Source organism: Benincasa hispida, chromosome 3 (genome assembly GCF_027475165.1).
Source record: "Benincasa hispida cultivar pf3 chromosome 3, pf3_genome.v1.1, whole genome shotgun sequence".
Lineage (NCBI taxonomy): Eukaryota > Viridiplantae > Streptophyta > Magnoliopsida > Cucurbitales > Cucurbitaceae > Benincasa > Benincasa hispida.
The window spans coordinates 24,741,321-24,766,395 of record NC_143480.1 but is presented as its reverse complement, the minus strand read 5'-3'; the positions used below and the strand labels follow the sequence as shown (position 1 = coordinate 24,766,395).

The 25,075-nt window shown below is 34.7% G+C and overlaps 2 protein-coding genes across 4 annotated transcripts; both read left to right on the top strand.

The window, feature by feature from the left end:
- Positions 1 to 482: 482 nt before the first annotated feature.
- Positions 483 to 13,515, top strand: LOC120073215 (P-loop containing nucleoside triphosphate hydrolases superfamily protein). 2 transcript variants are annotated; one of them, XM_039025927.2, is made up of 17 exons: positions 483 to 784; positions 898 to 1,251; positions 1,334 to 1,405; positions 1,502 to 1,618; positions 2,300 to 2,388; positions 3,000 to 3,144; positions 3,238 to 3,333; positions 9,136 to 9,227; positions 9,725 to 9,973; positions 10,086 to 10,236; positions 10,578 to 10,640; positions 10,716 to 10,952; positions 11,068 to 11,172; positions 11,252 to 11,365; positions 12,182 to 12,441; positions 12,522 to 12,746; positions 12,959 to 13,515. In XM_039025927.2, exons 2-17 carry the CDS (start codon positions 1,204 to 1,206, stop codon positions 12,993 to 12,995), a joined length of 2,100 nt encoding a protein of 699 aa, XP_038881855.1. In that variant the 5' UTR covers positions 483 to 784; positions 898 to 1,203; the 3' UTR covers positions 12,996 to 13,515. The 2 variants fall into 2 exon arrangements, with proteins under 2 accessions (XP_038881855.1, XP_038881857.1); XM_039025929.2 differs by having other exon boundaries at positions 541 to 784; positions 2,300 to 2,399.
- A 1,325-nt stretch (positions 13,516 to 14,840) lies between these two features.
- WDR5A (Transducin/WD40 repeat-like superfamily protein) lies at positions 14,841 to 21,225 on the top strand. Of its 2 annotated transcripts, XM_039027437.2 has the most exons (3): positions 14,959 to 16,003; positions 17,425 to 17,747; positions 20,672 to 21,225. In XM_039027437.2, the coding sequence occupies exons 1-2, from the start codon at positions 15,347 to 15,349 to the stop codon at positions 17,716 to 17,718; spliced, it is 951 nt and encodes a 316-aa protein (XP_038883365.1). In that variant the 5' UTR covers positions 14,959 to 15,346; the 3' UTR covers positions 17,719 to 17,747; positions 20,672 to 21,225. The 2 variants fall into 2 exon arrangements, with proteins under 2 accessions (XP_038883363.1, XP_038883365.1); XM_039027435.2 differs by lacking the exon at positions 20,672 to 21,225 and having other exon boundaries at positions 14,841 to 16,003; positions 17,425 to 17,866.
- Positions 21,226 to 25,075: the final 3,850 nt, after the last annotated feature.

Here is a 25,075-nt window from a genome sequence, read left to right as displayed (position 1 = left end):
TATCTTTCTATTACATTCTTAAATAGTTAAAAAAATTTGAATTGTCAGACTGAGCATATAAGACAATAGGAATTGACATATTTTCCTTTCGAGATTAGAAGTTAGGGCGTAAGAATTTGAAACTCATATCTCAAAGAGAAAATTATACACCCATTACCCTGGTACAAAGTTTGATTTACTGGGAAAAAAATAGAACATTAACATTATTGAACATTATATAAAGGTAAATAAAGAAAAAGAGGATGGACGAGTGTCATAAAAAAATCACTCAGAAAAAGAGGGTGGAAAGTAGAAAGTAAAAAGGAAAAGGAGGTGGGAAGAAGCGTCATAAAAAAGGTGTTAAAAAGTTCGTAATTATTACCCTTATCATACGCAACGCGAAACCAATTTCAATTTCAATGTGCGGTCCATTTCCAAATCAAACCAACGGTCTCGATCAATCCAGCAACCTGTTCGTTACCGATGGAAACCAAATTTCAATCGCCCTTTGCCGTCCGTTTCGAAACCAACCAACGGTCTCGATCGTTCCAGTTCTTCTCCAGCTCCTCCAGGCTCCAGCTCCTCCTCCTCCAGCTCCTCCTCCTCCTCTCCGTCGTTACTCCATTTTAATGGCCGTTCTTTGCATTTCCATTTCTCTCTCTCTCTTTCATTACTTTGCATTGCCACTATCATACGCCATTCAACCGCCGCATGCTTGATCTTTCTATTTTCCTTTTCTTCCCCATACCCATTTTCTCTCTTTTCGCTTTTCCACTTCGACCATTGCTCTCGCCGTTTTCTCCAGGTTCGTCGTTTTGTTTTCCTTTTCTCTTCTTATTTTCCTTTTTCTGTTGTCGTCGTTTTATGGCATTGTTTTCTGGTAATTTGTCGTATGTGATTCTTGATTGTCTTTTCCAGGATGGGAGGAGTTCCCTTGATCTTCGCATGTGGTTTCTATGCCATTTTAGGGTTAGCGATGTGACGAGAGAGAGGAATTGATTACTTTTCGGTTTTTGGAAATGTTTTCTTCTTAAGTTTATTATAATTTCCTTTCGGTTGTTACGTGAGTTTGGAATGAAATGTGAGGAAATGTCTTTTTCAGAATGCGAATCCAAGATGTAAAAATGTTTTATAGATTGTTGTCAAGGTGTTTGGTTAGTCTTGGACCTAATGAACTCCATCTGATTGTTTAATGAGTGTTGCCAAAATAAATGTGTGCTAAAAATGCCCAGCATCAGAGCACCCGGAGCGAAGAAATCCACGACTCTGACGGTTCGTCATTTTCCTTTGCCAACATCCAACTTCCTACTGCGTTATTTCGTTTATGAAATCCTTGTTGCATTATGTTCTTCAGGTTGCAGTGAAATGCCGTCCCCTAAGGGAGAGAGAGCGTGGCCGTGATATTGTCCGAGTTATTGAAAGCAAGGTTACCTAAGCTGATTGCGATTATTTGAAAATTTTCTTTTATTGACATTTTTGTCAACCAAATTATTGCTGAAATTTGGCATCCCTAAAATTTTAGGAGGTGCTTATCCTGGATCCTGACCTCTCAAAGGATTACCTCGACCGCATTCAAAACCGAACGAAGGAGAAGCAATATTGTTTCGACCATGCATTTGGTCCAGAAAGTACTAATCTGGTGTGTATAAGTTATCTCCAACCCCGAATTTTTGTTCATTGGGTCTGTTTACATGTCGAACAATTGATTGATCTTTGGGCAGTGATTATGAAATTGAATTAAATTGAATTAATAGTGCTGAAAACATGCCAAAAATTCTGAATTCTGAAAATATTTTTGGATCTTAGTGATTATCATTCTGGACTCTTTGGTACATTCGTTAAACTAAATCTTTTTGATTAATCTGGACAACCAAATCGTTTATTTTTATTTTCTCTAAATTCTTTCATTCCCAAAGCTTCTATAGATGTAAGATTTACGTTTTATGAACAGGAAAAGGTGAAAGGTTCCATTATTGGTGAGTCTATTATATCGAGGCATGGTTTCATGTTTTAAGACTTTTTTACTAGTTTAAAATGTTCACACAGGAATTTCTTTGTTTCTGACAACACTCATTATTGACTTGCTATTGTATTAGGATGTGGTGTCATATTGCTTCTTATTGCCTGGAAAATGAACTTCAAATACTGATTGGTTGTCGTGGTTGCTAATTCTTGTTTCTTACATTTGTTGCTAAGAAATGACAGTACCTCATTTCCATCATTTAAAATACTTAATTAGTCTGACTATTTCATTGAAACATATTCTCTTTCTGATGTTTTTAGCTTATTCCTAATTATTTTCCAATTCCCGTGTATTCAGGAAGTCTACACAAAAAGTATATCTTCCATAATGTCTGGTGTTGTTCAAGGTCTGAACGTGACTGTCTTTGCCTATGGTTCAACTGGAAGGTATTAAAGAGGTGTTCTCTTGCTCTGAAGTTATCTCCATCTTTTCTTTAGAGGAGTTACACCTTGTGTGCTGTTTAAAACATGCAACTAAACTGGCTCCTTTCTCTTCACCTTCATTTAAACCCAAGGTTGTAGTGGAATGTACTTCTAGTTCTCAGAGAGTTAGTACAGTCTTTGTTGCTTTTGTTGAGAAAAAAGAAAGAATACAAGGACATACAAAAAAACCGAGTCCATAGAAAGAAACCCCACTAAAGAAAGGGTATCCAACCAAGTTAGATTTTGTCCGGGGAATAATCACAAATTTTTTTTCTTGTAGTTATCAATATAGCTTGATAAAATTTCGTACAACTTATAATAATAATAAAAAAAAACTTAATCTGACTCCTTGGTGGTGCGTGCAATCAGTTTAAGAGATTAGGTTTTTCTAATGTCAATGTTTAGAGTGAGTATATAGTTTAAACCTGAAACGCAGCGTTGAGCAATTTATTCTGTATAGTATAAATGAAACACAAATGTAAAATTGGAATATAACTTTTTCTTTTATTCCTCTATATCCCAATCTACACTAACCATTCTCAAGTTTCCTTTTTACATCCAACTCCTTTTACCAGTGGTAAAACGTATACAATGGTTGGGACCAAAGAGGACCCTGGACTCATGGTGCTCAGTTTGCATACTGTATTCGATCTTATAAAAAAGGACAAGCGGTCTGATGAATTTGAAGTTACTTGCTCATATCTTGAAGTCTATAATGAAGTATGCTCGCCTTGCCTTTCTTTGGCAATCGTACATGTGGGTTACCTTTTGTCTAACAGAAACATTAACATCATCTTTTAAAACTATTTTCAGGTAATCTACGATTTGCTTGAAAAATCATCTGGTCATTTAGAACTTAGAGAGGATCCTGAGCAAGGAATAACTGTTGCTGGGCTTAAGTGTATCAAGGTTTATTCTTTTTCTTGTATTATTAGATCCTTGAAATCAATATTATGTGCTACATAAATTTTCACTCTTCAATGAAAAATTACATTGCTTTATTTAAACACTGTTCTGTCAGGAAATTTGATAATTCAACCTGTTCAATATTGTTGTGGAAGTTGTGACGAAAACTTTTTAGCTTCTCAATTATAATGGTTTGGGTCTTGAGCTTCTAACATATACTCCAACTTGCACAAGATCCTTTAAGTTTATGTAGATTGTTGCCAAGTACATTGTGGAAAATATATTATTTTTCTCATATTACAAGAGTACAATGTCCCTAATTTAAATAGAGTACAAACTTAATGAAATAAGGAAAATATTGATAGAAAAAGAAAGAATCTAATACAATAATTACAGCAAATAAAATAAAATAAAATAAAATATTTGCATAAATCAACACTCCCCCTCAAGATGGTTTAAAAATGTCTTCCATTGTCAGCTTGCTAAACAATTTGTCAAATTGTAATCTAGAAAGCCCCTTAGTCAGTACATCAACAATTTACTCAGTTGTAGGGAGATAGGTAGTACATATCACTCAGTATCAATCTTCTCCTTTATGAAGTATTTGTCAACCTCTATATGTTTTGTTCTATCATGTAAGATTGGGTTGTGTGCTATAGAGATAGCAGCCTTATTGTCACAATAAACCCGTATGGGCGATACCTGGATAAATTTTAATTCTTCCAACAATCTTTTTAACCATATGCCCTCACAAATGCCATGTGCTAAAGCCCTAAACTTTGCTTCAGCACTACTTCTGGCTACCACACTTTGTTTTTTGCTTCGCCATGTAACAAGATTGCCTCCAACAAAGGAACAATACCCAGAAGTTGATCTCTTGTCTGTGGTACTACCTGCCCAATGAGCATTAGTGTAAATTTCCACTTGTAAATGACCATTCTTCTTAAATAATATCCCTTTTCCTGGAGTCGCTTTTAAATATCTTAGAATTCTGTAGATAGCTTCAAAGTGGTTTGGCCCTGGGACATGCATGAACTGGCTCACCATACTAACAACAAAAGCAATATCTGGACGGGTATGGGATAGATAAATAAGCTTCCCACACGTCTCTGGTATTTCTCCTTGTCTTTTATCTCTGTATCCTTTGCGGCTTGCAATTTTAGGTTTGGCTCAATAGGAGTTTCTACTATACGACAACCAAGTAAACCCGTCTCTTTGAGTAAATCAACGACATACTTTCTTTGATTAACAAAGATACCTTGTTTTGATCTAGCGAATTCCATCCCTAGGAAGTATTTCAAGGTTCCCAGGTCTTTAATTTGGAATTCATTAGCTAGCTTGCCCTTCAAATTGTTTATCTCAGCTTCATCATTACCCGTAAGAATGATATCATCAACATAAACTATTAAAACAACCATTTTATCATGATTAGTATGTCTGTAGAAAATGGTATGATCTGCTTGACTCTGAAGAAAACCATAACTTGTCACTCCTTTCTCAAAACGCCCAAACCATGCTCTAGGAGATTGCTTAAGACAGAGATTTCATTAACTTGCAAACTTTGTTGGTTCCAAGGGTGGCTTCAAACCCTGGTGGTAAGTTCATAAATACCTCATCTTCAAGTTCACCATTAAGAAAGACATTTTTTACATCAAGCTGATAAAGATGCCACTCACAATTAACTGCAATAGATAACAATACTCTAATGGAATTGATTTTTGCAACAGGGGCAAATGTTTCATGATAATCAATTCTATAGGTTCATGTAAAGCCTTTAGCAACCAGCCTTGCTTTGTATCTTTCAACGTTCCCATCAGCGTTGCACTTTATAGTAAACACCCATTTACATCCTACTGGTCTCTTATTTTTTGGAAGCTCAACAACTTCCCACGTGCCATTTTCTTTTAGAGCACTCATCTCTTCCATAACTGCTAAGTTCCAATTCGGATCATTTAAGGCTTCCTGTATATTCCTTGGCACAAATAGATTTGTTATCCTAGATGTGAAAGCTCTATAATCATCAAATAATCTATGGTAAGAGAGGTAGTTTGCAATAGGGTATTTGGTGCACTGACGAATACCTTTTCTATGGGCTATTGGAATGTCAAGATCAGAGATATCAGATAAAGAATTAGGAAATGGAGAACTAGAAGAAAGAGGAGTCGCATGTCTAATACCTGGATCTTCAGGATCACTCATCGAAGTATTTGTTTGGTCTTGTGATATGTCAACTGTTTGATCTCGATCTCTTTGAGTTGAGTTTCTTCTTGTATAAACCTGAAGTTCAGGATTTCGACTTAGTGTTTCTCCCCCGGAAGAACTGTCCACACTTGGCATTAAAGGACTAGAATTCATAATTTCAGGACCACTGATGTTTGGGAGAGATGAATTTTTCCAAAAATTATCTTCAAGGTTAGATGTCTCCCCCTGAAGAGAATTTGGACTAAAAAAATGTTGATTTTCCAAAAAAGACACATCCATACTCTCAAAATACTTATTGGTCAAAGGATCAAAACATTTGTAAGCATTCTTATGAGGGACATGACCTACAAAAATACATTTAGTAGCTTGAGGGTCAAGTTTAGTTCGAGAGAGGGTAGGAGTATGGACATAAGCAGTACACCCAAAAAATTTAATTGGTAAATCAGAGGACAATCGGTTATTAGGAAAAAACTCATTGAAGTAATTTATAGGAGTTTTAAAACTCAAAACCTTAGACGGCATTCTATTAATCAGATATGCAGCCGTAAGAAGAGCATCACTCCACAAATATGTTGGAACATTCATAGAAAACATAAGGACACGAGCAACTTCAAGTAAGTGTCTATTTTTTCGCTCAGCAATGCCATTTTGCTGAGGCGTGTCACGACATGTAGCCTGATGAAGAATACCCTTATCTTGTAAAAAATCGGTTAATGATTCATTGAAATACTCAGTGCCGTTATCAGTGTGAAGAATTCGAATTTTAGTTTGAAATTGAGTCTCAATCATATTATAAAATTGAACAAAGATCTCTTTGACCTCTGACTTTTTTATTAACAAATAAAGCCAAGTTAAACGAGTGTGATCATCTATAAAGGTAACAAGCCAACGCTTACCACTCCGAGTCAAGACTTTAGACGGACCCCAAACATCAGTATGAATTAAGGAAAAAGGTGATGACACCTTATAAGGTTTAGGCAAATAATTAGATCGATGATGTTTGGCAAAAATGCAACTTTCACATTGAAAAATAGAACAATCAAAACCTTTAAATAGGTGGGAAAACAAATATTTTAAGTAGACGAAATTCGGATGCCCTAATCTACGATGCCAAAGCATTATAGTTTCTTTAACAGAAGGAGAACAGACACTACTCAAGCCCTGAACTTTTTTATGATTAGAGGAAACGTCGTCAAAGTAGTAGAGACCATCAATCATCTTAGCACGTCCAATTGTCCCCCCGAGTCCTAATACTGAAAGATACAATGAGTTTCACAAAAGATAATAGGACAATTAGCATCCTTACTCACAGACAACAAATTACAGGCTAATTTTAGAACATGAAGGACAAAATGTAATGTGAGTTTTGTAGTCAAAGGAATAGTTCATTTCCTGCAATAGAGGTGTAGCGACCATCGGCAATACGAATCTTTTCATTGCAATACACAGGCGAATATGAGTCAAATAAACAAGGGGAACTAGTCATATGATCAGAGGCTCTGGAATCAATAATCCATGGAGATGAATTGATGCAAGAGAGAGCTTGAGGACAAGTACCTGATTGTGCCAAGGAAACACTAGGATTACCAGATGAGGAAGTGGACTTTAATAGCTTCAGAATTTGGTCAATTTGCTCTTTGCTAAATGGAATGGAGTCAGCAACATGAGCATTAGAGGTATGCTGATGAAAATTTCGCTCACCTTGCTTAGAACTTTTCCAATTTGCAGGTTTTTCGTGGAGTTTCCAACAAGTTTCGTGCGTATGACGAGGTTTATTGCAATGATCACACCAGATTCGAGGCTTTTCATGTGGTTTGTTGGATTGATTAGAAGCCTTCATCGCAGTATTTTCGGTCACCAACGCAGAGCATTCAACTGAATCAATAGGTTTTTTGCAGATTATAACATTCCTGCGACTTTCTTCCTTGTGAACTTCAGAAAAAACATCATTAATAGTTGGAAGAGTAGACTTTCCAAGTATTCTACCTCTAACTTCATCAAACTCAACATTGAGGCCGGCAAGGAACTTGTAAATACGACCATCTTCAATAGTTTTCCTATAGTGTCTTTGGTCCTCTGTAGACTTCCACTCATACGTATCAAAAAGGTCAAGGTCTTGCCAAATCCGTTTAAGGAAGTGAAAATATTGTGTAACTGAGTTAGTTCCTTGTTGTATATCACCCAATTTTAAGTTCAACTCAAACACTTGTGACTGGTTGCCCAAATCAGAATACATCTGAGTTACACTGTCCCATAATTCCTTGGCAGTAGAGTAGCACATGTAATTGGAGCCAATGTCTTCAATATGGAATTGACAAGCCAAGTCATAACCATGGAGTTTTCAGCGTCCCACCCTGCGAATGACTGGTCATCTGGACCAGGGGCAATTTTTTCTCCTGTGATGTAGCCAATCTTCCCTTGTCCACGAATATACATCTGAACACTTTGGGACCAACGAAGAAAAATTTCCCCATTAAGTCGAATGGTGGTAATTTGGACAGTGGGACCAGTTGATTGGATACGATTGTCGCAAACTTTAGTAATGGGTGCCTTAGTGTCTGCCATATTGCTGAAAAAAAATACAAACTCAAAAGGAATGCGGTTGTGAAAAAACGGTAGATCTGGAAAAAAGAATCAGTACATCTGGAAAAAACCAGAAAGAAACCGAAGAGAAAAAAAAAGGTTGGCGAAGACCGACTGAACAATGGCAGCTGTCGAACCCAACTGCGGCGGACCAACCGAGCGAGCAATGTTAACTGCGGCGGACCAAAAAGGGTGACGAATGAGCCACGTCAACAGCGGCGGACTGCAAACCCTGAAAAGCCCAGCGGAGAAACGACGGACCCAACGGAGAGAAACGACCTAATGAACCCAGTGGTGGAACGACGGCCGACGGTCTTTGAATGTTTGGCGATAGCAACGAATGAGGGAAAAGGTTGTTGGCGGCAGCACTCCTAGGTTTGTTTTTTTAGGTTTTTTAGAAAATTAGGGTTTTAGGGCTCGAGTATAATTATGCTCGGATACCATGTGGAGAATATATTATTTTTCTCATATTACAAGAGTACAATGTCCCTAATTTAAATAGAGTACAAACTAAATGAAATAAGGAAAATATTGATAGAAAAAGAAAGAATCTAACACAATAATTACAGCAAATAAGATCAAATAAAATAAAATATTTGCATAAATCAACATACATGGTCTTTTCAAAGTGAGAAGGCCTTCAATTTAGAGGCCAAAATGCAATATGGTCTTTAATCTTCACTTTTTTTTGTATTAGTTGGCTGTTACATGCTACTAATAATTTATGATTTGGTGCTGCAATAGTTTCAATGCATATTCTTTAAAGTCTCAATTTTTTCTGTCAGTTCAATTACTGACTTCTCTTTCCAGTAGGAACTGTTAAACTATTGTGAAGGTTGTTAATAAACTTAAATTCCCTGGTTTCTTTCTGGATCCCTGCATCACCGTTCTTTTCCTGGCCTATAGAAAAGGACCCTTCTAAATTTTCTCTAAGCTGCATTTTCTCCAAAACGGCTTCTTTTCCTTCTATTTTCTGTTCACTCTATAATCAAACTACCTACGATTTTGGGTTTACTTCAGGTTCGTTCTGCTGATAAAATTCTTGAACTTTTGAACATGGGTAATAGTCGAAGGAAAACAGATTGCACAGAGGTAAATGCTACCTCTTCAAGGTATGTTGTCCATAGTTGTCAAAGGCTAGGGTTCTGATACCAGAATATCTCATATTCTCTTTGAGTATTGCATTTATGTTTGGCTGTTAACTAAGGTTGGTTTTTGTGTTAAAAAAATTATTATCTGAGACCTTGCTTTTTAATGTTAAAGAAGAGATTGCGAAGCTTTATGCATTCGTCATTACCACTGCCCACAATAATGGCTCAAGTTCGTTCAACATGCACAACAGTACCTAGTTATTCGGGTTTTCAATCTTATTTCCATCTATTTCTTCTTTGAATATAAGCGTCCTTTAACAATTCATAACTAGTCAAGTACTTTATTGGTTCATCCATTATATTACACAGAGTCTATGAGTTTATAGTAATTGGCATAACCACGGATCAGTTGTTAGTTCCTCATATCACTACCATCAAGAACGTATTTAACATTTTTAGTTGCCTTATGCAACAGAAGCTTACTGCTCGAAATAATTTGAATAAAATCACATAAACAGATCACATGCAGTTTTGGAGATTAGTGTGAAAAGAAAGCAAAGAAACAAATATCCAAATCAGGTCTTGCATGGGAAACTTGCACTTGTAGATCTTGCTGGTAGTGAGCGGGCTACTGAGACAAATAATTCTGGCCAAAAACTGAGGGATGGAGCTAACATTAATCGTTCACTCCTTGCTTTAGCAAACTGCATAAATGCGTTGGGAAAACAGCAGAAAAAAGGTCTCGCTTATGTCCCTTACCGGAACAGGTATTTATGTCAGTGTTATTATAATATCTTAACTAAAAGAACTTGAACTTGAAACTTTATTTCTGGTCATCATAGCTGGTTTTCATTGTTTATTTATTATTTATTTTTGCAGTAAATTGACACGAATTTTGAAAGATGGTTTAAGTGGTAATTCTCAGACTGTGATGATTGCTACAATATCACCTGCAGATATTCAGTATCATCATACTGTGAATACATTGAAATATGCTGACCGAGCAAAGGAAATTAAGACACATGTCCAGGTAAGATTTTCAGTCCCTGAATGTCACATTCGGATTTGTACTCTTGGGTTTGGGGGGGTTAAGTTCTATTTTATTTTATTTGTGAATAAAATTAAGTTCTTTTATTTCGATATTGTGCTCTTTCTTTTCTCCCTTTCATGCAGTATGGCATTGTATCCTTTTAAATTCCAACCTTAAGTTTTTTACTTTGTTAAATTATTTGTTCCTATGATGTCATTTGCTAGAATTATTTCTTATCTAAAAATAATGATGTGATTTGCTGAAAAGATCTGTTTATATGACTTTGATGGTTATAGATGATAATTGCCATTACACAGATCTCAAAATCTTCTGTTTTTCAGAAAAACATTGGAGCAGTAGACAGCCATGTATCAGACTACCAACGGATGATTGATAGTCTTCAGGTGGTCGGTTAATTTAATTTCTTTTTTGAAGATTGTTGACCCATATATTGATCTCTTGTTATTTGATTTCTTCAGACTGAGGTTTGTCAATTGAAAAAGAAACTCGCTGAAAAGGAATCCCAGCTCAGTACTAAACCTGCTGAAAAAGCTGCAGACGATGAGTTGTCTTGGTTGAATATCGTAAGTCATGAAATAAGTGAGAACGTCCAGGAAAGAATAAACTTACAGAAGGCTATGTATGAGCTAGAAGAAACCAACCTCAATAACCGCTCAGAACTCCAACGACTTGATGACAGTATTGCAAGACCTCAGGTCCATCTCTATTTTGCAACTTTTTCTTCTGTTTTCTCTATTGATTTTGAATAGTATGATAGAAAAATCATGGTTTAGTGTTTTGCAAATGTGGCACACATTTTTACACTCACAGGCTATTGAAATCGATGGAGCAATCGTAGAGGATTTGATTGCCCGACGTCTAGTGATTTTAGATAACATTCGTGACAATGATGAAGCAGGAATTAATTATCAGAAGGTATGGAGCTATGCTTAAGCTTCCCTTTAATATCCATATGAATTGTGTAGTACTTGTAATACTAATTCTAATTCTTTAGGAAATTGAAGCAAATGAAAAACAGCGGTGTCAACTTCAAGGCATGATTGATGAAGCCGTCAGTAGAAATGGGAATAAAACCTACTTGCAGATACTTAGTCAGTATAGACTGCTGGTTAGTTTATTCTTGATTGATCTTAGGCTCTTAGCTTAGAAGAGTTGATTTGCTGGAGCATGTATAATGTATAGGATTTTATGACTTGGCAGTTGGCCCCGGTGGGGTGAGATACGAGATAAATATGCCTCGTTCAGATAAAGATATGAAAATGCAAATGAGATTATGATATAACAAAGACCATTTCGGATATGCTTTTTTTTAAAAAAAGAATAAAATAAAACAAAAACAAAAATAATTTTAAGTTTTGGTATGAACCTATTCATCTATTATAGAAAAAGTTAGAATTAATTTATCAAAAAACTGTCAATAAAATTAATTTAACTTTAAATGTTTAATTATATTTAATATAATAAATAAACGAACAACTATATCACGCTTTACAATTCAAATTTTCTCTTACTGACAGTCGTACTATTTCCAAGCATCACATTCAAGCTTTCTTCATACCACACCCTCTTAAAATGCACTAATTTTGATTTTGTAAAGATGGCATAGTCGGTCATTAGTAGATTACTTTTTCCACACACTAGGCAAGTTATCTTATTAAAGATGGAAAAATGGAAAGAAATTTGGCTTGATAGTTTTGACTTGTTATTGTGTTTCTGGACCTGATTTTCTCTACTTCAGTTGAATGCGGTCAGTTATAGAAATCAATCTAGGGCGAAGAAAGAAAATGAAATCGAATAGGAGTTCTGGTAATCTGTGAAGGAAAAAAAAGAAAACGTTTTAAAGAATTTTGTAGGTCATATGGATGGCTTATATTTTTATGGTTCTGTAATCTTCTTCAGAACCTAACATTTTGAGAAATACTAGGGAATGGCTAATTCCGAGCTTCAGTTAGAGATGGCAATGAGAGATCAAGTTATTCACAATCAACGAGAATCGCTGAAAAACTTGTGGAACCTGCTTATGGGACTGGGACTTGACGAGAAACAGATATTGCACCTTGCAGCCAAGCAGGGTCTGACTATTGAAGGCTGGACAATAACTCCTTCTCTGGGGCTTCTTGAAAAGCAGTCGTCTAATCTCTCTTCTAGTAGATCTACATCAGTCGGCCCATCTTCTGGAATAGAGTACCTATATGCTGGATATTCACGTTGCTCTTTGCATGATGTTTGTCAAGATCATCATTTATCATATTTCTTTTTTGCAGGGAGGGAAACCAGAACTTCTGTGACTTTCCATGTCCTGACTTCTCACCACCAGTATATTCAAGGGCGAGGAATGTCGATGCGAAGCCAAACATGTGGTCTGGTTCCCCTGAAAGACATCCTCGAGATCTTTACAAGTCGTATCTGGATATGACAAGTCATGCTTCTCACGGTGGGAGCTGCATGTCATCATCATCTGTAGTTGGGGACATAGCGAGCAGCAGAAGGTAAGTTTCAGTCCTGTTGTATGAGCAATTAACATTAGCTTGTATTGGATCGTTTTTCTGGAGAGAGCAATTTGGATTGCTTTTCTCACTCATTTGAGAGCCTATCTAATGAGCTTATCACAAGTTTCAGTCCGGTCGCTCCTGACTTCTTTTGGGTACGTTCATTCTGAGATGCATATTATCTTCTAACATATCAATTAATTCTCCAACAGGATTATTGAAGCAGTACCTTTTACTAAGAAATTATAGTGGACGAGGACATATAGCAGCATCTATTACTAGAAATTCATCAAGCCACACGAGAAATGGATACAGCCCATCCCATTAACGTGGCTTTTCCTGAATTGTGTTACTGAAAACAAACACTTGGATCTGGCATGCTTTGCTGCATTTTCTGCTAGCAGGTAAGGGTGCCATGTTGGTTTTGCTTTAACGACCCTGATCATAGAGGCTAGACCTTGGCTGTTTTGTAGGACCAAGATCCCTGATGACAGTACATTTTTTTTTCTCAAACCAACTGTAAATGAGCAGACTTGCAGCATCTTGTGACGAAGATACTTGTTATTGACGCCTAAATTCATTTTCCTCTTCCATTAGTCAATAGGGGGAGAATGGTTTGGGCAACATAGCTAACCAGATGTAATATTTGGTGCTATTTTGCCTGTATATATATATATATATATACACACACTATATTGATGTAAATACTCTTGGTGGGGCGAAACATTTTATGAATTGTAAAGTGATTTCTTAATTATCATTTGATTAAGGGGCGTCAATTCTTAAATTTTAGTCAGTCTTATTAAAGGCATGAACGCACAGTAAAAGCATTGCAATTCTTAAATTTTAGTCATTGTCCGACAAGTATGAGCACATTACGGTGGTGATGCTCTTATTCTTGCACAGAATTTGATGGGTTTGGCCTTTTAAAGTATATATGTAAATGTGACGTCCGAATAGAAAAGGAATACACGAATAAATCGACCTATTTGAATGAAAAAGGATTTTGAGACTTTGTGTGCTTGGTTCAAGATAAACTTGAAGAATTGAAAGTAACAAGTGCAGCATCTTTTTGGATGTTCAATTTGCCTCTCCCATGTTGATTGTTATTGTAGAATTTGATTATTTGTAGGTGATTAATCTCTTGAACAATAAGGTATAATGTCTCAGCACACAAAACCTTGTAATCAAACTACAAACACACTAAGAACTTGAATAAAAATGATGCCAAAAAAAAAAAAAAAAAAAAAAAAATTGAAAGGATAAGAGAAGATAACAAGATTTATTGTGGTTTGACCTTCCACTTTGCGATTGCTATTATTGAATCACAGCAACTCAATCTATTAGTCCGAAAGCACCGTGGAGAGCAACAAAAGTCCACAGACCACCTAATTGACACCTGTTTTTTACAATACAAATAGGAGCGGTATTATTATGTCACTGGTGCCAGATTGAAATGTCATCGAGGGTAGGCTGGTTCGCTTGAAGAGAATCTTTTCTACAAAATAGTTTCTAAACGCAATCAAATAACTAGATAAAAAACACACACTACCCCAAGGATATATTCAAGACGAATTTTCTTGTTATAGAGAAGCATACTCTCCAAGAAGGATCCTCGCTTTGAGCATTTTTCAAGAACTCTCACACACTGATTTTCTCACATCAGCATAATAAACAACTATTTTGACGGAGACAACGTGTATTTTAGATGTGCAGTCCGATAGAAAATTGTTAACTTAACTACCATGTGACTAGCACCCTCCCTCTATCCAACTCAGCTGATAGATAAATCATAAACAATTAATAAGAGTAATCCATTGGTTATCACAATTAACAAAAGGCCTATCAATCTTTATGATGTGACTTTTATCATCGAGGGCTCTAAATTAAGAGCTCAAGATTCTAACGTACTCTCTTGTGAGAAAGGCTTTTGAGGAGAGAATATTTTCTCTTCTTCAAATTCTGTACCCTAATGATTTTTATCACTGATGTCTCATGGTGTAATTTCCCAGTTGTTTGTGATGTTGTTTTACCAATAATAATAATAAATAAATAAATTCTCACTATATAATATTCGCCAAAATTCTTTTATCCACCAACGGATGATTAAGGGCCAAAAGTAGGTGCATAGTGCCCGCCGGTTCCCAATATGTTGTTAAAAAAAAAAAAAAAAAAAAAAAAAAGAGAGGGAAAAATGAAGAGATTTTCGAACCACTATGCACCGCCGGTTCCCAATATGTTGTTAAAAAAAAAAAAAAAAAAAAAAAAAAAAGAGAGGGAAAAATGAAGAGATTTTCGAACCAAACATACCCTAATCTTACAATAATTCTCATTATCTGTATGATATGAAAGATCAGAAATCTGATTTAAAGAAAGAAAAATCTCAAGTTTTGGTTTTTTATATCCCCGCCAAAATTAAGCGTCGAGCTGTAAGAGAAGATCGTCCATCGCGTTAGGCGGTCTGAAAATCGTAGTAAACTGTATTCCTATCATCGGAGCCGGAGGACTTGAATCTTCGCTTCGCCTTCATCTCTGGCTTTCTTCCGTTGAGTTCATATTAGATTCCTTAGAATCGCCTTTTTCAGTGATAGATTGAAGAGATGTCCTCTGAGCCATCTCAACCAGATTCCTATAAACCTTACACTCTCTCCCAAACCCTAACTTCCCACAAGCGGGCGATTTCATCCGTCAAATTCTCAGCGGATGGTCGTCTTCTTGGCTCTTCCTCCGCGGATAAGACCCTTCGCACTTATTCTTGCTCAAATTCCACTCTGACCCCAGTTCAAGAATTCCAAGGTCATGAACAGGGTGTCTCCGACTTAGCTTTCTCCTCCGATTCTCGTTTTCTTGTATCAGCTTCCGACGATAAGACTCTTCGCCTTTGGGATGTCTCTACTGGGTCCCTTGTCAAGACGCTCAATGGCCATACTAACTATGTATTCTGTGTTAACTTCAATCCCCAATCCAACATGATTGTATCTGGCTCCTTCGATGAGACTGTCCGCATTTGGGACGTCAAATCTGGCAAGTGTCTTAAAGTTCTTCCGGCCCACTCTGATCCTGTCACTGGCGTGGATTTCAATCGTGATGGTTCGCTGATTGTTTCGAGTAGCTATGATGGGTTGTGCAGGATTTGGGATGCCTCTACTGGCCATTGTGTGAAAACTTTGATTGATGATGAAAACCCACCCGTTTCTTTCGTCAAGTTCTCGCCCAATGGGAAATTTATTCTTGTTGGGACTTTAGATAATACGTTGGTGAGTTTCTTCTTACATCTTTTTCTTCATGATTTGGGCTTATATGTTACGCTATTTATCTCATATTTTGTGCTTTGTGGATGAGTGGTTTAGTTACTGGGTAATTTTGCATCATTTTGGTTCATTTGCTTAAATTTCGTATTGGTAGGTGTGGAATTTATTCATCACCTGAAAGTTGTTCTCTCATTTAGGCAAAAATTTCAATTGAAATTCTTTATTGTTCAAAACCCCGAAGCAATTGCCTAGGCTAAGGTATTACATATGGAACATTTCATCTAGACTGAAGGTCTTGGAGTATTTAAAAAAAAAAACATTCAGCAAACATTTACTCTTGCTCGGGAGATGATGTGTGTGGACCTTATATTCGATCACTCTCTTGAGGGTGTTTTCTCCTTTGCATTTCAGTGTTATACTCTGCCTATAAGATTCAGAACAGTTGGGATGTTGTTTTTGAATTTTTGATCTATTATTTAAGTTGAAGGTACTTATGGGCCGCTTCTGCATTGCTATTTCCTTCTTTTGCTTAATATATACTTCTTCAATTGTTGGTGACTTGTTTGAGAAATTGTAGTGATTTTTTATGTCTAACAATAAGTGGAAACTAGGAATATCTTTACCAGAATTGCCATTACAGTTATGGAAGAAAAACCTCAGGACTGAATACACATAGATATAAATCTTATCTTGCATCCGGAAAATGTGAGGGTATAAAAACAATTAGTGGGACTAAATTAGTGATAATATGAAACTGATTTAGAATTATTTTTCATCATCATTTCTTTATTTACAATGCAAATGAATATACTTCTATTGGATTTCTTGTTTTCTCATCTTGATGGAACTGGAACTCATGATAACTTCAATTTGAGATTAGAAATTTGAAGGCGCACTAAGTTGTCAAAATTTTCTGTATGTGCCTTCTATTGAGGTCCCTTTAAGTTTTTAACTCCTGATGAAGATGGTTCTCTTATTATCAGAAGTCAGATTTGGAACTTGTGTAAGAATAGAACAGTTTATTTCTTTTGGTCGTAATTTTTTGTTGTTATCTTTTCTTTATTTTATTTTTAAAGAACTGAACTTCCATTGAGAAAAAAATGAAAGAATACAAGGGCATCTAAAAAACAAGCCTACTAACCGAAGTTCCACTAAAGGAAGGGATTCCATTCAAGACTTATGCTTGTTGTTACTTTTTATTTTTAACTCTGAATGCCTGGGTGCTGCGCATGATATGTTGATGTATAGACGACTAAGCAAGGTTTATGAATGAAAATCCAATATGATAATTTGAAAAGCTTGTCTTTTGAACTGATGATATCAAGCAAGCCAGACTTTTGATCTTCACTTTCCATTATCTCTACTTGTCTATCATTTCTTTAGTATTGATTATTTACATGCTGGATATATTTTTTTTGAAATTACAGAGATTATGGAACTTCTCTACTGGAAAATTTCTGAAGACTTATACGGGCCATACTAACTCAAAATTCTGCATCTCCTCCACCTTCTCCGTGACAAATGGGAAGTATATCGTGAGTGGTTCAGAAGATAATTGTGTATACCTATGGGAACTGCAGACGAGGCAAATAGTTCAAAAACTGGAAGGTCACTCTGACACAGTTATATCAGTATCTTGTCACCCCAGCGAGAACATGATTGCTTCTGGAGCACTGGGAAATGACAAAACTGTCAAGATCTGGACGCAGAAGAAAGACTAGTTCATTTGTCAAAGAAATCCACGATCAAGGTTTGAACATATAACTCTGTCGTGGTGGCACAATTCTTGTAGCTTAGTTTAATTAAGTAGAAACTATTGAGAAAACCTTTTAAAAGTTAAGCCTGTAAGTTTTGTTTTTATTTCCCGCATCTCTGTTATCGTCACCCTGACATCTGCTATCACAGATTCTGTGGCGTTTATGGATGTAGGGTAGTTGGTTTGCTGCATCCAAGAGTTAGGGATGGTAGGTTCTTTACATTTACTTTAATTAATTAAGAGAGTTCAGGCTGTAAGAATGAGAATGGCAGTGGCTAGTGAGCATCAAGAATGCCTCTTCAGGACCTCCGACATAATTGGGATGGTACAGAGAAGATTAGAATGGGCCATGGGAATGAATGTCACACAGAAGCTATGAAATGGTACAAAGACGCTAGCATTGTTTTAAGTGTTTCTTCATATAACCCTAGGGAAAAATCTGATTCCAACATTATCCATTTTGTCGACATAACAAGAGTACAAGACTTGAGAGTTAAACTATATCATAATAAGACTTCTTCTACTCATTAGTGTATTGACCAGTCTGTTTTTGCCTTGCTGGAGATAGGAACATAAGACTATTGTATGGTGTAGAAGCTACAGTAGATTTAAATTGCCCATTCGGGGACATCTGATAAAATTGGAACGATAGGGTAGATTTAAATTCTTAGAGGTTGTTTGGCCCAAGGAGTTGAAGTTGGGTAGGAGTGAAGTTTGAACTTCTCTCCTTTTGTCCACGGAGTTTGTGAGTCTCCATAACTAAAAACATCAATTTTATGCTTTCTTAACTCCTTACACTAGGACTTCACAACTTTCTGCCTTTTATAACTCCTTAGATCTCACAACTTCATTCTTGTTTCGAGAATAACTCAAAAGTAGTCAATTAATTTGTCATACGGGGAAGTTACTTAGAAAAGAACACCAGTGCCATGGTTGAGATTGAACACAGATGAAGAAACTTAAGAGTGTTGTTGCTATCTTATGTTGTATTATTGTATAGATTCTACCTGACAGTGAACCGAGTCCTCTCAGTTGCTCTCCTCCATTTCCCCTTGATTTTGTCTATTATTAGTTTCATAAATCTCTTCCTCCTAATCAATTTCCATTGATCGTTTGCTCATATTGGTCAAATGCCTGTGTTTCTGTTGGCAAGCTGATTCTCTCCTTTAGAGCCATGGCTTTTAACGAGTTCTATTGGGCCCCTTGAGTGTCATGAATGTCTTGCTCCTCTTCTTTTTCGTTATTAATTCAGCTGGAAATTTATTGGCAATCTTTTCCTTGGACTATGGATTTAGACTTTGCAGATGTGAAACAAAATTGATTAAAAGAAAAGTGTAAAAGTTGTCCATTATGTTGAGACCACAAAATGTGATTGAAATTCTGGTGGGGTGAATGATTACTTACCTCTTTTTCACGGAACTTGTAAAAGGAATTCCGTAAGGAAAGGGGTTGGGTTTAGATGAATTGAATATGATGAAAGGAAAGGGAAAAAAGAGTGTTTGATTTGTGAGGTATTGAAGACTTCATTTAAAACCTTTAACGATACATGATAGGGCCCAACACTACTACTATATGAACATTTTAACAAAGGTTAAAAGGTGTGCTCCTAAGACTATAATAACACCTTCTTATTATAGTAAATACTATTTTGTATTTTCCAATTAGCTATAGTCAATATTATTTCAAAATACTCATTTGTTACAATATTTACTATTTGTTACCGTTTTATTATTTTTATTATTTGTCGTAGGATTTACTATTTCCTACTCAAGCTAAAATAGTTTATACCTCAAACACATATTAATATAATTTAAACTAAAATAATTTACACTTCAAATACAAACTAGTATAACCGAACTATAATAATCTAGAATTATAATAACCAACTTCTTGCTTCAAACGTTCTCAAAGATTAAAATGAATTAAAGCTCAATGTGCCGAGACTAAAATAGTATTTAACCTCTTCTTTTAGTTCATTAATATAGAGGTGGAGATTCAAACCTATATCCTCCTGGTTAAGAGTACATACTTTTATGTCAATTTAGTTATGCTCATGCGAACCTTCTAAGCATAAAACTTTACTTTTTCGTTAAAAGTTTTTTTATTCACTCGTAGCCAAAAATATTTCTTTCTTTCTTTTTTTTTTTTTTTTTTTTTTTTTTTTTTTTTTAAAAAAAAAAAACTAGATAACGAAACTAGGGAACAATAGCCTAAAATATTTTCCTAAGTGTGATCTCGTAACTATTTTATTTTTCTTTCTTAATTTTCAGCTTTTGATTTTTGAAAAATGGAATTGTTTGATAATATTAGGACATCATCCTTCTCCTACGAATTTATGTCTAAAATATCACTCTCTCTCTTTGCCTTTCCTTTTTTTCTTCTACTATATCTCTTCCTCTCTTTTTTTTTTTTCCTCAATGCAATAAAAAAATTAACGAGTTAAAACATTATTTTTCTAAGATTTATAAGTTTGAATCTCTATCCCCATTTTCAATCTGAGCTTAGTTCAACTATTTATTGGCATTACTTTCTTCCATAGAGATTGAAGGTTTGACGATCCCTCTCTTTTTATACTTAAAATAAAACTCTATTCCAACTAATTGTTAACTCAGAAAAATATCCCACTTATCTCCAATTTTTTTTTTGTTCTTTAAACTTACCTTTTCCTCTAATATTATCTAAATCAAATTTCCTCTACTTCCTATTCTCTGTAACAATTATATAGGAAAATTGTAGTAGATAGAAAAATTAGGAAAATATCTAAAATTAAAGTACATTTTAAAAATATTTACAAATATAGTACACATCAACCAACCAACTTTTTTTTTTTTTTTTTAATTTCAAGTTTGCCCTTTGTAGTACGTGCATCATCTTCTTCTTCCCTTTCTATTCTTTTTTCCTTTTTTCGATTGGTGCAGGAGCTGGAGCTGGAGCTGGTGGGGATGTCGGAGGTGTAGTCGGCGAATTCCTTGCCAAAGTCTCAAATTTGAAGCTTAATTGAAACATTCGCAATGGCTTCTCCACGGTCTTCTCATAGATGATGTCAATGAATTCCTTGTCGGAGTTGTCGTTGGCGATGCTCCAAACGACAGGGTGAGTTAAAACTACGGGTGGTGGGTTTCGTTGATTAAGGCAGTGAAGAGGTGGATTGGGTTAAGTTTTGGCGAAGGTAGAGAAGGTTCTGAGCATGAAGCTTCAAGGCAGCTATCACATATAGAAGTTATTAGTGATAACAACTAATAACACATTTGTCAAATTGAAAGCATCATCGACAGCAACTATCAGTGATTCACTGATAGCAATTTTGCTTTTAGTAATAGCAACTGATAACACATTTCTCAAATAGAAAGTTATCACTGATAACAACTATCAGTAATATTCACTTATAGCAATATCACTGACTGCAACTATTTGTGATAACAATTGATATCACATTTTTCTAATTGAAAGCTATTACTAATAGCAGTTATAAGTAATATAGATAACAATTATTAGCGATAGCAACTGATCACTGATAACAACTCTTAGTGGCTATCGCTGATAGTTGCTATCAATGATGACTTTCAATTTGAAAAAACCGGGAAGAAGTGGGTGTAGACTTGGCGTGGGCATTTTGGACTTTTATCAATTTTTGTTCTATATATATAATTACTTTTTCCTTGTTTTATAAATTATAGTATTTATGGGCTGATGACTATCTATGCAAGTATCTCTATATTTTAATATTTCTTTCTGTATTCTTTTATTAAATGTTTTTCTCTATCTTATTATATCTTTTGCCCCCAACTTTACTCTCACAAAGATTTCTTTTTTTTTTTTTTTCTTCCTCTCTTAACTGTCTCTCCTCTACTTTGACTAATACTCTTCCCTTTAAAGTATCTCTTTACTAAAATTCTCTCACTAAATATTTGTATTTGTGTATCTAAATTTGAGGTAAGTACTATTCTAAAAACTATAATAATCATCTTTTGTTACAGGAAATACTATTTTACAGTCTCAATTAGCTACCGTAAATACTATGTTAAAACTCTTATTTGCTATAATATTTACTATTTCATATTGTTTTACTATTTTACATTATTTATTTATTTATTTTTTGCTACAATATCTACTATTCTCTTCTCAAATTAAAATGCCGGAGACATCACTAAACCACCCGGGGATATCTCTTGCAAAGAAGAATTCGTAGAGATTTTTCCAGAACTCCAGTCCAGCCTACCCGACTGATATAATCTAGAATCCACTCTCCGCCTTTACTTAACTTAGTAATAGGCGAATAGTGACCCTATTTGATTGCGCATATTTTCATTTTTCTTGTAGTTCTGCTTCTTGCTCTAAAAATGCAATAAAGACTTTTTGGAAATCGCCGGTGGTTTTTTCCACCAAGAAAGGCATGGGAGTCTTTGGGCATTGCTGAGGATAAAAGAAGACTGAAATGGCCTATTGATTGAAGCTCTAAGATTATTATAAGTTTATTCTCCTTTAATAAGAAAAAAATATGATTGAAGCTCTAAGATTATTATAAGTTCATTCTCCTCTAATAAGAAAATAATAGCTCCAAAAACATATTATAATAACCTAAACTAAAATGATCTACAACCCAAACACAAATTATTATAACACAACTATAATAATATAGTACTATAATGTTTTTTTTTTCTTTCTAAATCAGGTATATCAATCAATCAATATACAAAATATAATATATTTGTAATACAATTAATATATCAAATTAAATATAACTTATATACCATTCAAGTCAAATAAAAAATTTAAAAATAAAATAGATTAGTTAATATAATTCATATTTGATATATCACTTGAAAAAAATTAATGAATTTAGCATGTACTATAAACATCAAAATTAAACTAATCGAATGAAAATTCTATATCAACATGAAAAAAAATAAAAATAATATTTATCATTAGTGAACAAATAATGTCGACCATAACAAAATTAAAGTCATGATATATCCAGTTATATAAATGATATTCTTTAAATAAAGTATATCAATTGATTGGATATATCAAATATAATGTATATCAGTTGATTGATATATTAAAATATAAAGCATGTTAATATACATGAAATACAGATAGGATAAAATCATAAAACTAAATAAATTTGGGAAGCAGATTTATTTTTTTCCCAAATTTATTTTTTTTTGGCTATATAGAAAACCATTATTATATTTGCAAATATTTTTATATATTTTCCAACCCATTGCAATTTTCCTATTTTATTCTCCTTTTTACACATTTCTCTGTCTCCCCATCTTATATATATAACCAAAAACCAAAAACAAAAAACAATGATCATCACGTTTATTAGGTTTTTTTGTAAAATAAAAAGGCAACTGTGAAACATGTATGTTTTTTTGTTTCCAAACACAGAAAACCAAAGAACATAATAAAAAATCAAAATAAATAAATAAATAAACACCAAAAACCAATCACATTATATTTGCAAATATTTTTTATATATTTTCTAACTCAACTCTTCCTCCAACTCACCCCAACTCTCTCCCTCCCCTCTAATATTTTCAATGACTCCACCCATTTGCCACCATCGGTAACTACCTCTACCACACTTCGACGATACATTCCGATAATCACCTTCGTCAGCCAACTCCAATGGCCAACTCCGGTCTCCAACAACCACCTACAACGAGAACTTCAATAACCAACTCCGATGGCCACCTTCGATTGACCATCTCCAATGACCAATTACGGGCTCCGACAACCACCTTCGACGAAAACTCCAACAAGACTATCTTTGATGATCAGCTTCGGTGAACATCACCTTTGTCAACCAACACTAACATTCACCTCAAACAACCAACTCCAACGAAGACTATCTCTAACGAGACCCTTAATGACAACCTTATTTATAAAGGAATCGTATTCCTCAATGGAAATGCTTGAACGCGTGTGCCAATGGATTTCCTTTTGGAAAACTTGAAAAGCAGAGAAATTACAGGACAATACAAACATACATTCATAAGCATGCTGTTAAAGAAAGAGAAGAATACATCTTGAAGACTGTCTTCAACAAAATCCTTCTTCTTTAAAATTATTGAGTTTAAATTTCCCTTTCATTTGGAAAATTGGGATTAAATTGAAATAATTGAAAAACTTTTATTGATTAAATTGATTAGATATTCGAACTGATTATCTTGAAAATTTTGAATTTTGTTTTCCTTTAATTTTGGATTTTAGGGCTAATTTAAAAAAAAAATAAATTAAGGAGATAATTAATTTCATGTGATTTTGAATTGATTTAAATATTTGGAATGATTTAATTTGTGTCAAATGGATGGATCTTATGCCATTTAATTTTGGTTTTTGAAGCCTAAATTAAGATAATTTGAAAAATTAATTAATTTACAAATTTAATAGAATATTTGAAGATTTTGGAGATATTGTGATAAAATATTTTATTTATCTTTTCAAAATTTGAAAAAAAAAGAATTGATATTTTTTCGAAATCAAATGAGAGTGAAAAGAGGTAAAAAATTGGGGAGAAAGCAATTCGGTTTTTCAGCGACAACTTTCACAAAATTGTCGATTGCTGGAGTTTGAACCGTTGGATCGTGCTCAAATTTGGTTTCGAGACATATATAGTTTAATTTTGAACGGTTGGATTGTTGTTTAAAACTTTTGTTATTCGTAATTGCTGCTGAATAAAATCTGTAAAACTAGAAATTTCCTAATTGCTGCTGAATAAAATCTGTAAAACTAGAAATTTCCTTCTCTCCCACTCTCGCAAACCCTCCTCATGTAAGACCCTCACTACCAGCCGCTAGCCTAAACAATTTATGTCATCCTACAACAACACCCGCTGCCTATCTATAGTATCCACGAGTCGACGTGCCATCAGCTGCCACTGCCCGATCTTTACCGGAATCTTGAGAAAAACCTTGGGTAAGACTTATTTTCCTTATAATTTGGAAGGTGAAATTCAACCATTTGATTTTGGATTAAATTAGTAACCTCTCCTTGGTGTGAAACTTAGATTCAAGATTTGGAAGTTTTGAGGCATTGATCATCAAGCTAGAGACCATTTTGTTTTGTAAAGATCGATAAGTTTTGTAAGTTGTTGGATAACTATTCTTTTGAATTGAGAGTAATAGTGGAAAATTAAATTATTGATTTTGGATTTAATTCTTGATCAGATTGACTAATTGAATCAAGTTTTGGAATTTGTCTTGGATCAAGCCACAACTTTAGGTTGATTCAAGTGTGCTAAAGAATTCTAAGGAGATTTTGTTTTGCGTTTTTTTACCAAGTTGAAGTAAATGGTACTATTATCGGTGTCTTTG

What these genes read in the sequence shown, in the direction of transcription:
- WDR5A (XM_039027437.2), top strand. Translation starts at nt 15,347, where the DNA reads ATGTCCTCTGAGCCATCTCAACCAGATTCCTATAAACCTTACACTCTC. An exon ending in GGACTTTAGATAATACGTTG is followed by an intron (nt 16,004 to 17,424) that starts GTGAGTTTCTTC and finishes TTGAAATTACAG; the next exon opens with AGATTATGGAACTTCTCTAC.
- LOC120073215 (XM_039025927.2), top strand. Translation starts at nt 1,204, where the DNA reads ATGCCCAGCATCAGAGCACCCGGAGCGAAGAAATCCACGACTCTGACG. An exon ending in ATCTTGAAGTCTATAATGAA is followed by an intron (nt 3,145 to 3,237) that starts GTATGCTCGCCT and finishes AACTATTTTCAG; the next exon opens with GTAATCTACGATTTGCTTGA. An exon ending in CTGGGCTTAAGTGTATCAAG is followed by an intron (nt 3,334 to 9,135) that starts GTTTATTCTTTT and finishes GGTTTACTTCAG; the next exon opens with GTTCGTTCTGCTGATAAAAT.